Source organism: Chelmon rostratus, chromosome 5 (genome assembly GCF_017976325.1).
Source record: "Chelmon rostratus isolate fCheRos1 chromosome 5, fCheRos1.pri, whole genome shotgun sequence".
NCBI classification, from domain to species: domain Eukaryota; kingdom Metazoa; phylum Chordata; class Actinopteri; order Chaetodontiformes; family Chaetodontidae; genus Chelmon; species Chelmon rostratus.
The window spans coordinates 21,967,204-21,981,412 of NC_055662.1; the positions used below are offsets into that span (position 1 = coordinate 21,967,204).

The window sequence follows — 14,209 nt, forward strand, 5'->3', positions numbered from 1 at the left end:
TTACAGCGGCACACCTTCTGACAGGTCTGAATGGTCTGAGCCGTATCTGTTGATGTAGCTGAGCTCTGTGGGCATGGGCACCGCGGGCTCCTTGATAATCTGCAGAGGACAGATATGCATACAGGCCCCCAAATATGTTTCCACATGATTTATAAAACAATCAAAGACAGGCAGCGGAGTCAGAGTAGTTTAGTAGTTCAAAAGAGCAGAGTGATGGGGTGTATTTTACTCTTATTAAACACTATTTTAATGTCTTTTCACATGGTCTTTTGTTTTTTCGCTTTTAGATTTGCTCAAAACTACTAGAAATTTTGTGTGAAATGTTACCAAATGATGTACTTAAACACATTTGTGCGTATTCTTAAAGATACATTATCGATCAGAGAAAATCATCTGGTTAACTATTCTTAGTGAGAATGATCGTTATAAAACTGCCCGTACACAGATGAAACATTTGTTATGGTTAAATATACGATGCCTTCTACTCACCTCATCAAACTTCCTCTCACTGTAGACTTCATTCTTGTCAATAAACGTCAGCATGATCCAGTCACAGATGATGGTGCACTAGAGGGTGGAAATGACAAGAAGAAAAACAGTCTGTGGTGGAAAGAGCAATAGCTGCCACCTCAAAGTCTCCAGAAAAGAAAGGAACTCACAATCCCAACTGAAGTCATAGCAGTCACTGTGCTGATGATGGTCGGGATGGGACTGAATTTACCAGCCTGAAAAACAAATGTAAATAATATCATGACCGCCACCACAGTAAGCTGAAAGTGAACTGTAGTGATGATGGAGTATGCACTCACATGTCCGTGAACTATGACATCCAGACGAATGCCGTAGGCCTTGATAAGTGTCCGAGACTCCACCCCACCCTTTCTGTAATATTTGGCAAACCTGGACAATTACAGGGAAAGCACAGGTGTAAAGGCGGGGAAAGTGACCCCGAGACAAAGAGACAAACACAGCTTAAAATACCGAACCAAGATAGTCACCTGTAATAGTAACCAGAGTTGGCCTGATCCTTTCGGAGGTCAAGGCGACGGAAGGAATATGTAGGTTTACAGTGTGAAGCATCGATGTCCAGGTTACACTTCCAGTTGATGAAAATCCCTATCACTCCCCCCTGAGCAAAAACAGCGGTGATCACCACTACAATAGTAACACTACAATATCACAAAGTTAACACATCTGTGAGCCATCAGTAAAATACAACCTGTTTTATTGTTTGCGTGTGTGTTGTTTGAAACACTGTGTCGCTGCTATCTCGAAAAAGAGATTAATCTCACTGGGACTTAAATGGTTAAAATAAGGTTTCATGATAAAAACAATATCATAGACAAAGCACACACACACAATATATATATATATATATATATATATATATATATATATATATATATATATATATATATATATATATATAAGAAGACATTTTTCAACATTTTTCACATCAGAATTCTCCATTCTGCGATGCAGAGCTCATACTCACAGTCCGGCACAGCTCACTGAAATTCTCCCTCGCCTTTTCTGCGATGTAGCCCAGGCGGAAGTTTGGACAGTAGGGCTCTTTCTCCTCATGATAATGACACTTACTGAGGTATTTCTGTATGTCACGCTTGGTTGAAGCATCTTTGATGTTTCCTCTGCCAAAGTCAAGAACAGGACACCTTCTGAAACCTCTGCAGCTCTTCTAATGTGTGTGTGTGTGTGTGTGTGTGTGTGTGTGTGTGTGAGCTCTACCTCAGCACTTTAAATTTCGGGAAGTGGATCGAGTTCCTGATGAACACTGTGAAATTGACGGCCTCCACTAATGCAGGTTCTCTGTTGAAGACACCCCATAATCAGAGTAATCATATTTGACACTTTCAGTTGGTTTCAGTTGAATATTGTGTTGCTAGTAGCAACCACGTAGCACTTTAACCGACATTGTTACCTCAGCCATTTTGTCACATCTGTGACCAATAAATTTTAACATACATCTTTTATCTAGTTCCCAGATGCCCTTGTTGGACTGTTATCTGTTGTTATTCTTTTATTAAAAGTGTTTTGTGATTGTTAATTTAGGTTTCTGCTAGCTGGTGTACTGCTAACCACGCTAGCAATCGAACTAGCTCTCTGAGGTTAATGTGCTGCTTATAAAACATTCTAAGTACAAGTTAGTATTCATTTACTGAGGGCTAGTATATTACTTTTAGTCTTGTGGACTCTATATATGTTTACTAGATTAGTTACTGCGCTGTACTTCATGTTGGGACTAAATATTGAGCTTAATGTTGATGCTTCTTCTTAGCACGACAGACTAATTGCACTGCAATTTCCCAGCTTGGGATAAATAAAGTATATCTATCCATCTATCTATCTATCTATCTAACTATCTGGACTGCTCATCATGTGAATCCAGCTTCCTCACTGCACGCACATTAACTCATTTCACATTTGGTCTAATCGGACCTCGGCACAGATGCCTTACAACTTATTGTCTTATAATCTGTCTGGGGGTTTAAGTGTAGCTCATGACAATGGTTCCAAACCTTTTTGGATTGCGACACCGTACAATGAATCTTTGTCTCCTTTTAACGCCTCATCACAGGTTGTTTATAAGTGCCAAATCAATTGATGAATAATTTTCTTTTTTCCTTCTCAAACTGTTTTATTTGAATACTATGCACAGGCATAATATTCAAAAATATCCTATTAATTCACAAGCAAAGCAAGAAAGACTAGAAAATAAAGGAATAATATAATTGTTAAAAATATGTTATGATTTTCCCATATATATATATATATATATATATATATATATATATATATATAAAAACCTTTTTTGTAAGTGTGTTCAGCTCACTGCGTAGCCGTGCACCTACATACATGATGAAAACAAAAGAAATCATTTGTATGATATGATACCAATTAAGCTTCGTCCAGACTCCCACTATGCCTGTCTTTGGAGCTGGAATGGTGTAACTCTATTTGACTTATTACACTGAGGCTGGGGGTCTGTCTTTCAGTTGCCTCTTTGCAAGGTTTTTCTTATTTTGTTTAAAGGTCAAGATGTTTTCAGTCCTTTTCCTTTGGTTGATCTAGATAAACCTCATTTCAACCTGACCAACCAACATGGCGGAGATTATCCATCTGCCTTACCGTACTACAGCGTACTCCTCAATAGGACACCAGCTTTGGATCTCACAGGTTTTGAAGGTGTGGTTATAGTACTGCACACATCTGCCGGTCCTTCTGCCTGTGAGAAAGTGATTAAAACAGATAATAACTTTGGCAAATACAGACCAATAGAGCTTGAAGAAAGATTTTGTGAGGAATAAAAACAGTACCATGGCCATCAAAGTCAACCTCTCCCTGGACACAGTCAGAGTCTGTTGTGCAGTTGGCGTTGGCAACATTGAAATACTGAAGTGAAAGAGGACAGGCGCTCAGTCGTGGGACAATAAAGGTGTCTGTGTAACTGGATACTGCTATCTGTTATTGTTGAGAAACCTTCTGGTGACCTCTCACCTCAGCGCAGGTCCCTTGCCTCTGATCGTACGTAACTTCTCGTCTCAGTATTGTACTAATCACATCACCGCCCTATGAGAGAAAAGCCACAAAAATACCATTAGGCAGCAGAGTTTCCTGTCTTCTGGAGATATAATGAGGCTGATGAAGAGATGAGATTTTGTCAATTGTATTGCAGCTTTTGTTCTGGACTCACTTCTGATGGTCGAGCATACTCCACAGTGTCCAAGATATCATCTCCATGGACTGCTGTGCCTTTCATGAGTGTGTAAACTGAGCTCTCCGGACGAGTTTCACTCTCTTGGTAGGCTTTCTGACTTATGAAGACATACCTTCAGGATGATAAAACAGACAGACCCAGTATCACATTTTCTATCATGACGTCAATTTATACTGGAGGCATCAAATTTCCCTGGATCTGTTCAGCCCTCAGCCAAGAGAAGGAGAAAAGATGACGCACTTCAATCATTAAATTCAAGATATTTTGAAGCAATAAGAATTATAGATGATCTTCACATAATCAAAGACTATGAAAATTTCATGTCTAATAATGGACTCAACCACAATTCTTGACATCATTTATATTTCCATCAATTATGCTGTTTACTTGTTTACAGTTAATTGCAAATGGGAAGCATTTCCTCTAAACAAAATGTTATTTATAGGTTTGAGAATTTAAAGATGCAGTGCATTTTTTTTATCTTGATCTCCTTTTACACACAAAAACATATCGCTCACAAAATACAGTTTTATACTTCACTGTTCATGAAAGAAGCATTAAAACTAACAAACATCTTCTGACAAAATATGTAGAAAAAGCACAGTTACCAAAGATTTTCAGTATCAGATATTGTCTCTTTTAGCACATACGGAAGGCATGCAAGTACAGAAACATGAAGCTTACCAGATGAAATAGGTGATCACAAGAAACTGAACGGCTCTGTATATGACTCCAAGAGTTCTGTTTTTAACCACCATCACTTTTGGTGTCTCATAGTCCCAGAAACCAAGAAAATACTCCTTTATAAAGTCGCGTAGCCCCATGACAAAATTATGAAATGCTTCAGACATACTCTGAGATGTACTTATAAAATCCAATTTGTCGATGGCTCTGTCTCTCTTTGTCTAGCTTTTTGTTTCTTCTTACTCACTGTCTGCTCCTGCTCAGCTCCAATCTGCATCTCTCTCAAGCATCCCCAGCATCAAATAAAAGGAAGAAGAGAAGGGGGTGGGGCTCAGATGTGGTTGAATGGTGCATTTTATTGTTTCTCGTTTATTATGGTGATTGTAGGGCTTTATGATGTTTCTAATTGATCAGACTATAAAATCTGAACAAAGTGCTTAAACTTCTGCAACTTATTCTACAAGCATTTTAAAACCTTGTCTCTTGTATCCTGAATATATTAAAAGTAGTTTATCATAATGTTGGCCTCTGTAATGTCTGTATTGTTTTTAAAATTGCAATTAAAAAAAAAAAAAAAAAAAAACTTACTCCGGAGGCATTGGTGCAGACAAACTAAATGTAACATGATGCATGATGTTTATACATATAACATGTCAAACTTCAGAAAATGTCCTAAAAACGGGTGTGCGTGTGCATTAATATACAAAACAGTTTTTAAAAAGCAACAGCCAGGCAGTGAACGAGCTTTCTTTTCATTTGTTTGCTGTCTTTTTTATACAGGCGGACAAACGGCTGACCCCTCGTCTGGGTCCTGATTGATGATCGCACCGCCTCCTTCCGCGCATGTCAAACGACACGTGCATCGGCTGTTGCTGCTAGTGGCGAACGTTGTGTTCGCCTGTAATGCTTAATTTGTTGACAATTACTTTTACGTGAACTTGTGTGGAGTGCCACATATCATTTGTAAATGGGAGGTCTTCAAAAGAAAAAGGTAAGAGTTGACGGGGGGCCAGTGTCAGACTCGAGCACATTAACTGCCCTAGCAACATGGTTAGCTAGTTAGCTAGTCGAGCTAGCTGAAGCTTGTTTTTCTGAAACAGTGAAATCTGTTGGGTACAGGTGAACATTCTGGGTCAAAGCATTTAGTTAATCTAATTATTCATTACATTTATATTGTTGGTTGGGGTTTAATGTTATTTCCTGTCCTTTCCTGTTTTCCAGTTTGAGAGGGGCTCTGCCACCAACTACATCACCAGAAACAAAGCTCGTAAGAAGTTACAGCTGAGCCTCCCAGATTTCAGGTAATGTTACCCTGTTGCTTTTCACAGGGTTGTGCGATTTGGATACAAGCTTCTATCATGTTGTATGCAGTTGTAAATCAATATACACTCGGTTATTTATAAGGTTCACGTACGAAACACTAATGTAACAGTTCTGCAGCATGTCCTACCTCAATGACGTTTATAATTTTCAATTTTGGTTGAAACTTCATGTTCGTTGTTACTTTTGGACCTGTAGTTTGATGCTGATGAATTGTATTGCATTATACTGAGAGGTGTTTCTAGTATTTTGTCCATCCCACTACAGTGTAGCAGTGGTATACAAAATATCAGCAACACCTCTCAGTATAACGCAATACAACTCAACAGCACCACTAACTGAAGACTCTGAATTGGCCTGTATGTATGTACTTGATGTGTTCAGATTGCTTGTTTTGTGGAACCAGTGGATGAAATCCAAACTCTTTTTAGATGTAAATTTTATAAACTAGAGAAACCCATCACATCATCACATTTCAGAGGCTGGAACCAGCCTGCCAGTGGTTGGGGACTTTTTTTGTTTGATAATGATTTAAACGGCCAGTCAGTTATCAAAATTGTTAGTGATTGTTTTTAATAAAGTTAGCAATACAGGGTATATGCCATCACAACACCTACCCGACTCTTAAGTACATAGGATTGTTGAGAATTAGTTTCATATCAGGATGTCTGGTTGTCAAGACACACCGAAAGCAACGCCTGTGTCACAGATAAATTATTCCTGATCTTTCTCTGAATTCCAGGCGACTGTGCATCCTTAAAGGCATCTACCCACATGAGCCCAAGCACAAGAAGAAGGTCAACAAGGGCTCTACAGCCCCGAGGACCTTCTACCTGCTCAAAGACATCCGCTTTCTGCTGCATGAGCCAATTGTTGGCAAGTTCAGAGACTACAAGGTATCAGGCATATTTTCTAAATATCAAGTTCAACACCATCTTGTTTATGAGCAAGAGTTGATTTTGGTTTTTTTTGGTTTTTTTTGGAAAAGGATCTTAATTTAACTGCATATGTTGCGGATAAATGGCCTCCCATACAAAGAAAGTTAATGTCTTGTGACCCAACAGGAATCATTTTCTGAGTATTTTTTGAAGATGGTCTGGTTTTGCGTTTTGTAGATATAATTTGTTCCATGTTATAGGACATACTTGTGTTTTACAATGTGCCTTAATGTCAAATGTTTTATCTTAACAGGTATTTGTACGCAAACTTAAGAGGGCTTATGGAAAAACAGAGTGGTCTGCTGTGGAGAGACTGAGGGAGAACAAACCAACATATAAATTGGACCACATCATCAAAGAAAGGTAAGACTGTGTTATTCTCCCCACTCGACGTAGGAGGGCATTGTTGAGCCTAACTCGCTTTCTCTGTGTCAAGTAAAATTTTAGAATATCAGCAAAAATGACTGAGTCACTGGACACATTGTGGGAAATGCTCTTTGCAAAAAAGAAGAAGAGAAAAATATTTAAAGAATGAAGTTATTTTATTAATCCAAAAATGTTTTTCAAATTGTCTCAAGTTTTATTGGCTTAATGTGCTCCTTTTTGTGGCAGGTACCCCACCTTCATCGATGCTCTCCGTGATATCGATGATTCCCTCTGCATGTGCTTCCTCTTCTCCACCTTCGCCCGAACAGGAAAATGTCACGTTCAGACGATCCAGCTGTGTCGACGCCTCACTGTGGAGTGGATGAACTTTGTGATTGCTTCTCGTGCGCTCAAAAAGGTGCCAGTTTACAGTACACTGCAGCTATCAGGATGCTTTATTTGTTTGATGTATAAATGTGGACGTTGATGTGTCTTGAGTTCATTGACCTCTGTTCAGTAATGACGCCTGTCTGTTCCTGATAGGTTTTCCTCTCCATCAAGGGGATATATTACCAAGCTGAGGTGATGGGACAGCTCATTACATGGCTGGTGCCATATCAGTTCTCTCATGATGTAAGTGAATGATGAAATGCAGTCCACAGTGATTATGCTAATAGTAAGCAGCCACTTTTTCCGTATTATGGGATTACACTGAAGGTTGACACAGCTCTGTCAGCATTTGGACCCATCATAAAATCAACAGTTTGGCTGATTACACAAGAAAACTTTGGGCACTGTTGACTGATGGAGTTACTCCTTTGTCTAAATGGCTGTTGCATTTTTGCACTCATGTTTCGTCATTTTACTTCTCTTGCTCTTTCAGCACCCAACAGATGTCGACTACAGAGTGATGGCAACATTCACAGAGTTGTACACCACACTGCTGGGGTTCGTCAACTTCAGACTCTACCATTCCCTCAACTTGGTGTACCCACCAAAGGTATCTTGGACTCAGTTTCACAGTTTTTCACAGTTTTATATTGATAGTTGTCTTACATCTGATACATCAGATTGATTGAAATGACTGTATTGTATTTTAGACTTAAGTCTTACATTTTCCAAAGATTTCTATATTCTCAAATGACAGATTTCAGCAAGATTCAACATGTGATGATATGGAACTATTAACTATGATTTATGGCTGTTTGGTCACCTGTTACCACACCTGTACTCTTCCCTCCTTTTACAGCTGGACAGTAAAACAGAGTCAGAGCTAAAGGAAGAAGATGAGGATGACTATGCCATGAATTCTGAAAGCTACTTAGAGGTGAGGCTTTTTATCTGAACCATTTTAAATGATCCATTAAACCACATACTCTCTCTAGTGATACCTCATATGTTTTTGGTTACTTCCACATACTACAATTACAACAGAATTCTATGAGAGTGTCACAACTCCCTTTGTTATCACCTGTTACCAGTGGACCTGTTTACCTGTAGAATGTTTCAAACAGCTGTTTTTTTGGAGCATTCCACAGCTTTCCCAGTCTTTTGTTGCTCCTGTCCCTTGTTTAAAATGTGTTGCTGGCTTCAAATTCAGAATAAGATGATGAGGTAAAATTAGATATATTGTCTTTGGTTGAGCAAACGTCAAAAAGGATCAGCAAATTATCACACTGTGTTCTATTTGTGTTTTACACAGAATCCCAACTTTTTTGTAATCAGGGTTGTGCTATATTTTGCAATAACTACATGAATTCTCTCTCTTGTAACGCTGTAAGACACACTGTAAATGTGTTACTTCAATTCAATAAAAATCAGTGTTAAGTATAAGCCAGTTAACAGACTTCCTTCAGTTCAGACCAAAAACAGTGCTGTGTGTCAGAGAAACTCAAGGGTCTGTGCAGCGTTTCTTCTTGGAACTGTGAGAAGACTAAGTATGATTGTGGAAGACAGGTTTGAAGAACGGGCCCATGAGTTTAAAGGCTTATCAAATGCCAAAACAGCCTTTTTTGGGATGTGTGTTTTGAAGCGATATTAGAATGTGTGGCACCAAACACTCTTATGGACATGGACAAAAGATACTTTGTAAACTTTTGTTATTGGTGAAATCAGGTCACTGCAAACCATGTAGAACTGGTTCCTTTATCTGACCCTCCACAGTAATTGTTGTTCTAACCATGTGATTTTTGGCTGTGCAGAAACTGTCAGCTCTGAGTGCCAGTCTGGCACGGGTGGTTTCTACTGCAGAAGAGGAGGAGGCTGAGCTTGACCAGTTTCCTGTTGAGGGGGTAAGAAAATCAGTTCACAAAATATGATTTATTGTGTCTTCTCTTCTTTAAATATACTAAGAATAAAACATTGATATTATAGTCATGACACTGACAGATGTCTTAAACATGCAGGAAAAACAACAGTTGATAAGCTAATTGGTCTCTGAGGACAGAGGTGAGAGGTCACATATCCTTGTCAGAGTAGTCAAAGCTTTTTGAGGTGTGAGACAGGGGGATTACAGCTTCATGTTTGGTTGCTAAGGATGATGTGTTTCTCAACATGGGAGGCTTGTTTAGCCCAGTTGTTTGGCCCAGAATAATTTTTAGGAGCTTAGTGACTAGAGCCTAGTTCCAGTTTTGGTTCTCAAGTTAGCAACAACATTTGTACTCCACTTTCCAACATACCAGGAAATATCAGGGTGGAGTTTGCAGTGCTGATCTTTCCTGATGCGTCAAATGCAAGCCTTAAAATTGCTGCAGCACGTGTATACCATTCTTTCTTTTTGTGCAACACTGAATTCAAGTGGCTACTCTGTGACTCAACAAAACAGTGGCTTATTAATCATTCAGTGGACAGATTTCAGTGTTTTACATGGTTCTTCATATATACTTGAATTGAAAGTATTAATGCATTTAAAGGACTTTTTGTTCCTGAGTTTAGCTCCTGGGACTCTGTAGTTGTTGAAAAGTTCATAACTTAGTTTGTATTTCTTTTTGTTGTATCATTTGTTTTTTTAATGGGATTCTTTTATTAAAAGAATTGTGCTGTTATTGTTGGTCCTGCAAAATAGTATTAAAGTAGTAGTAATAATGTTATAATGACTTAATGATTTTATTGCCAGCATTTGCTTCAATGAAAACCGTATCAATACATGAACCTGTATTATTATTTTTTCTTTTATCAAGAGTTTTGTTATTGTTTGAGAGACTTTCAGCTGAGTTGTTGTTGTGGGCCTGTAAAGCCCATTGAGTGTGAGTTTGGGCCATACAAATACACATATTCACTAGGGACCTGACTTCATTCAGAAAGAACACTCCTGTCTTTTGTCATGCCTTCTTGTGGCCCTGCATTCTGAGGGGATTGTAAAACACCTTGATAAAAATATCCAAAAAAAAATATAAATGCTTTTCTTCAGGAGGACATAGAAAAGATGGAGGCCAGGGAAAAGGAACAGAAACAGCAGGAGATTCAGAAAAAGCTTTTTGAGGGGCTGAAGTTCTTCCTAAACAGAGAAGTACCCAGAGAATCGTTGGCCTTTGTCATCAGGTGAGTGAGAGCTGATGCAGTGAAACTCACAGGCAAAGTCACAGGACATTTTTATTCAAGGAGAAATAAAACCTTATGTAGAAACCTCACACCTTTTCTGTATGTTTTGTATTTTGTTGCTGCCTTCCAGGTGTTTTGGTGGTGAGGTGTCCTGGGACAAGTCTGTTTGCATTGGTAGCACATACGAGGTGACTGATGAGACCATCACACATCAAATTGTTGACAGACCCAACGTCGATAAACAGTATATCAACAGGTAAAGGAATGTTGTGGTTTTCATCATATTTAACATTTTCTTCCTTTCCCAACACGTAGAACACATTAGCATTTATACAACCATTTAGATATAAGTATAAGTAAGTATATAAGTATATAAGTATATTTATGAATCGTGAATGCAGGAAGTCTGTTGATTGATTGTGCTCCTCTCTCCTCGTTAATTACCATATCCTCTACAATGCCTCCTTTCAGAGTCTTTCCGCTCTCTTGCCTCAAAGCAAGCCTGTTCTTATCGTGTTTGACAGACCCCGTTCTCTTTCTTTATCCCGCTCTGCATTTTCAAAGGGTCATGTCACTTCCACCATGCCTGCAAACTCCCTCATATAAATTAATTTACCAGAGAGGAAAATTCCTCACCACGTGCTGGGTTTTCTCTGGATTTTTTTGTGACAAAAGTAGCAGAGGCTGGAGAACATGCGTGGCATGCACAACATACACCGTTTGTGTTTGCACCTTTTAGAGTGAAAAAAATCACTTTCACTTTTTGCTTACCAACTTGAGGGCAGACATGGGGGTCAGAAAAGGACAAAAGGGCACAGAGCCTGTTGGAAAAAGTGAAGACAAGAATGATGTAAAGCTTTCCAATGTGACCAGTGAACAGATACCAACAGGTGGATCATAAGACTTACCTATTGAAACAGTTTTGGCCTAAAACAGCCATTTCCTTTTTGTCAGGATTTTCAACAAAAGCAGCGACGTGCCTTTTAGTTAGATGGGCTGGAATAACCCTGTTATATAATAGAAAGACAAGTGCTCATCATTTCATATGAGAATAGGAAATAAAGAACATCATCATGAGAGGTTGTTTTCATGATTTTTATCTGTTTTAGGTACTACATCCATCCCCAGTGGGTGTATGATTGTGTCAATGCCAAAATCGTGCTGCCCGTGGAGGACTATTTCCTTGGAGTGACTCTGCCCCCCCACCTCTCTCCCTTCGTGGAGGAGAAGGAGGGTGACTATGTGCCCCCTGAAAAACTGAAGATCATGGCCTTACAGCGAGGAGAAAAACCTGGTATGAACCCACATATTTCTCTGAGGTCTCATATTCCATACAGTGCATATAACCACTTGCACAAAAAAAAATTCATGCACTTCATCTTTTTACGACACTGAATCACAGTAATAATTGGGATGTCGGTGTTTTTAGCCTACAATCAATGGTCACACATTGATTACACACAGGTGATTGCGATTCTTGTCCTCTAAGACAATTGACTGCTCGTTAGAAATTATAGTAGGATACAAATGAACAAATTTTATTATGTTTTGATCATTTTAGAGATTTAATACTAATAATTCTTTCTCAAAGTCAAAAAATCCTTATTAAATTGTGAGTCAGTGTTGTAAAAGAACATAATAATCATGATAGTTATCATTTTTATAGGCTCAGTAAAGACCATGGAAACATTATTGACATATTTTATTTGCATTGTAGCCCATGAACAGGAGGAAGAGGAAGAGGAAGAAGAGGAAGATGGTGAGGGTGAGGATGAAGAGGAGGAAGATGATGACAATGAAGAAGAAGATGATGAAGATGAAGAGGCAGAAGAGAAGAATCTCAAGAAGTTGGAAGAACAAAGATCCCAGGGCAAGGTAAGAGACTTTTGAGCCATTTTCTTTGACATCTGTGTTTTTTCCTGTTTCCACAATATGGAAGAACCTTTATCAACTAATCTCTTGTCCTTTTAGTCTCTGCAAGTCAAAGTGACGGCTGGCAAAGTGAAGGTAGAAAACCCAGCACGTTTGGAGCAGGAGGAGAAAGCTGAGGAGAAACGTCTGGCCATCATGATGATGAAGAAAAAGGAAAAGTACCTCTACGACAAGATCATGTTCGGAAAGAAGAGAAAAGTCCGAGAGGTTTGTTCCGTTCCGTTATTGATTGAATATGGATTCATGTGTTGATAAGACTCAGTGCAGCCGTGTGTGCAGATAATGTTAATTTTTAACATTGTATCCTTTATTTTCAGTATCGGGCAACTTATCTCGGGCTGCAAATGTTTAACAGTATTGTGTAGCAGCTGTGTGTGACTTTCATTCAAGCCCAGCGATGACCCCCAAGTTCACTGACCTCTGAAATGCCTTAACTGCATTCATTCTCCTCTTGCAGGCGAACAAGCTGGCTGCCAAGAGGAAGGCCCATGATGATGCTGAAAAATCAAAGAAGAAAAAGATGAAAAAATGACTCCTCTGATGTATTTCTCAGACTGACTTTTTGCATTTAACTCCATGACATAGAGTGCATTACAGGCTTACATGACCTGGAAGTGCATAAGAGAGCTCTGTGGGTGAGTTTTATGCACCATGACTTGTTTGCATTGACCTCTGCGTAATTTCAAGATGAAATGCAGAATGTGGAACATGCTAATTGTGTAATTATTATTGTAAAAGTGAGCGTTTTATGTTTGTATGAACTGTTCTACATTACACAACATATTACTTCCTTCTTTAAGGTCTGTACTTGAAACAGTCTGTATTTTAAAATAAAAATCTATTAAGCCAACTACGTGTGATCTTGCAACAGTAATCAAATGAAGTTGAGGTTTTTTTTCTGTTGATTAGGCATTCAAGAAGCATTTCTCATGCTTCAAGCAGTGAGTCGCTCTCAGGTGTCACTTCCCACAGCTGTGTGTGGATCAGAAAAGACTCACAAAATGTGAAAGTACACACAAGACCCACCCGTCCATATCTGTGCAGAGGCTGAGGTCACTGCTGCTGTTGGTGGGTTTGTCCACTCATGGGCAGTGGGCGTTAATGACGAAGGAGCAAAGTCCCTCTGCTCTCCTGAAGATGCTGCCTGGATCACGGTGGGCTGAAGGCCAGGCCAGTCATGTCCCGTTCTGCTCAATCTCTTCATTCACTTTGTGACACTCCCTGCCCCCTCTCACCCTGATCTGCATTCCACACATGCCCACCCAGTCCGGGTCTCAGCCTGGCACTCTGGGTGCCTGCAGGCAAAGGCGCACCCTGCTTAACAAAAGCAGCAGTGTTGTGCTTGAGCATGACGAGTGTGGGATGAGCAGCACGACTCGAGTGCGCCTTCCATGAATCGGGGTCACAGTGCGGAGAGAGACAGAGCTCACACGTACTGTAGTGGATGAAGCATTATGACCACATATTGCTACATCCTGACTAGCAGAGCCAAATAGACTGCCACTCGTGGCTGAATGTTCATTTCATTGACGATTGAAATGTCTGTGCTGTCTTAAACATGAGATTCTGTTGAAAGTGACAGGTTCACAATCATGACGTACCATGTTTAATGTGTTATATAACTTAAAGGTCACAGAGTGAAGATACTGACATTCTCTAAAGCATACATTGCAGAACGATGTTGAGAAAAAGC

General features: G+C 39.4%; 2 protein-coding genes across 2 annotated transcripts; one reads left to right on the top strand and one right to left on the bottom strand.

The window, feature by feature from the left end:
- On the bottom strand, positions 1-4,587 carry p2rx2 (purinergic receptor P2X, ligand-gated ion channel, 2). Its single transcript, XM_041937768.1, has 12 exons — positions 4,421-4,587; positions 3,713-3,848; positions 3,517-3,588; positions 3,336-3,411; positions 3,148-3,244; positions 1,747-1,827; positions 1,496-1,649; positions 999-1,129; positions 810-900; positions 660-725; positions 490-567; positions 1-99 (listed from the first exon to the last, which is right to left on the bottom strand). Exons 1-12 carry the CDS (start codon positions 4,585-4,587, stop codon positions 1-3), a joined length of 1,248 nt encoding a protein of 415 aa, XP_041793702.1.
- A 683-nt stretch (positions 4,588-5,270) lies between these two features.
- On the top strand, positions 5,271-13,360 carry pes (pescadillo). The gene is made up of 15 exons (XM_041937213.1): positions 5,271-5,411; positions 5,642-5,721; positions 6,483-6,636; positions 6,932-7,041; positions 7,291-7,462; positions 7,588-7,677; positions 7,928-8,044; positions 8,294-8,371; positions 9,246-9,335; positions 10,454-10,584; positions 10,715-10,840; positions 11,694-11,878; positions 12,302-12,459; positions 12,556-12,723; positions 12,974-13,360. The coding sequence occupies exons 1-15, from the start codon at positions 5,388-5,390 to the stop codon at positions 13,046-13,048; spliced, it is 1,758 nt and encodes a 585-aa protein (XP_041793147.1). The 5' UTR covers positions 5,271-5,387; the 3' UTR covers positions 13,049-13,360.
- Positions 13,361-14,209: the final 849 nt, after the last annotated feature.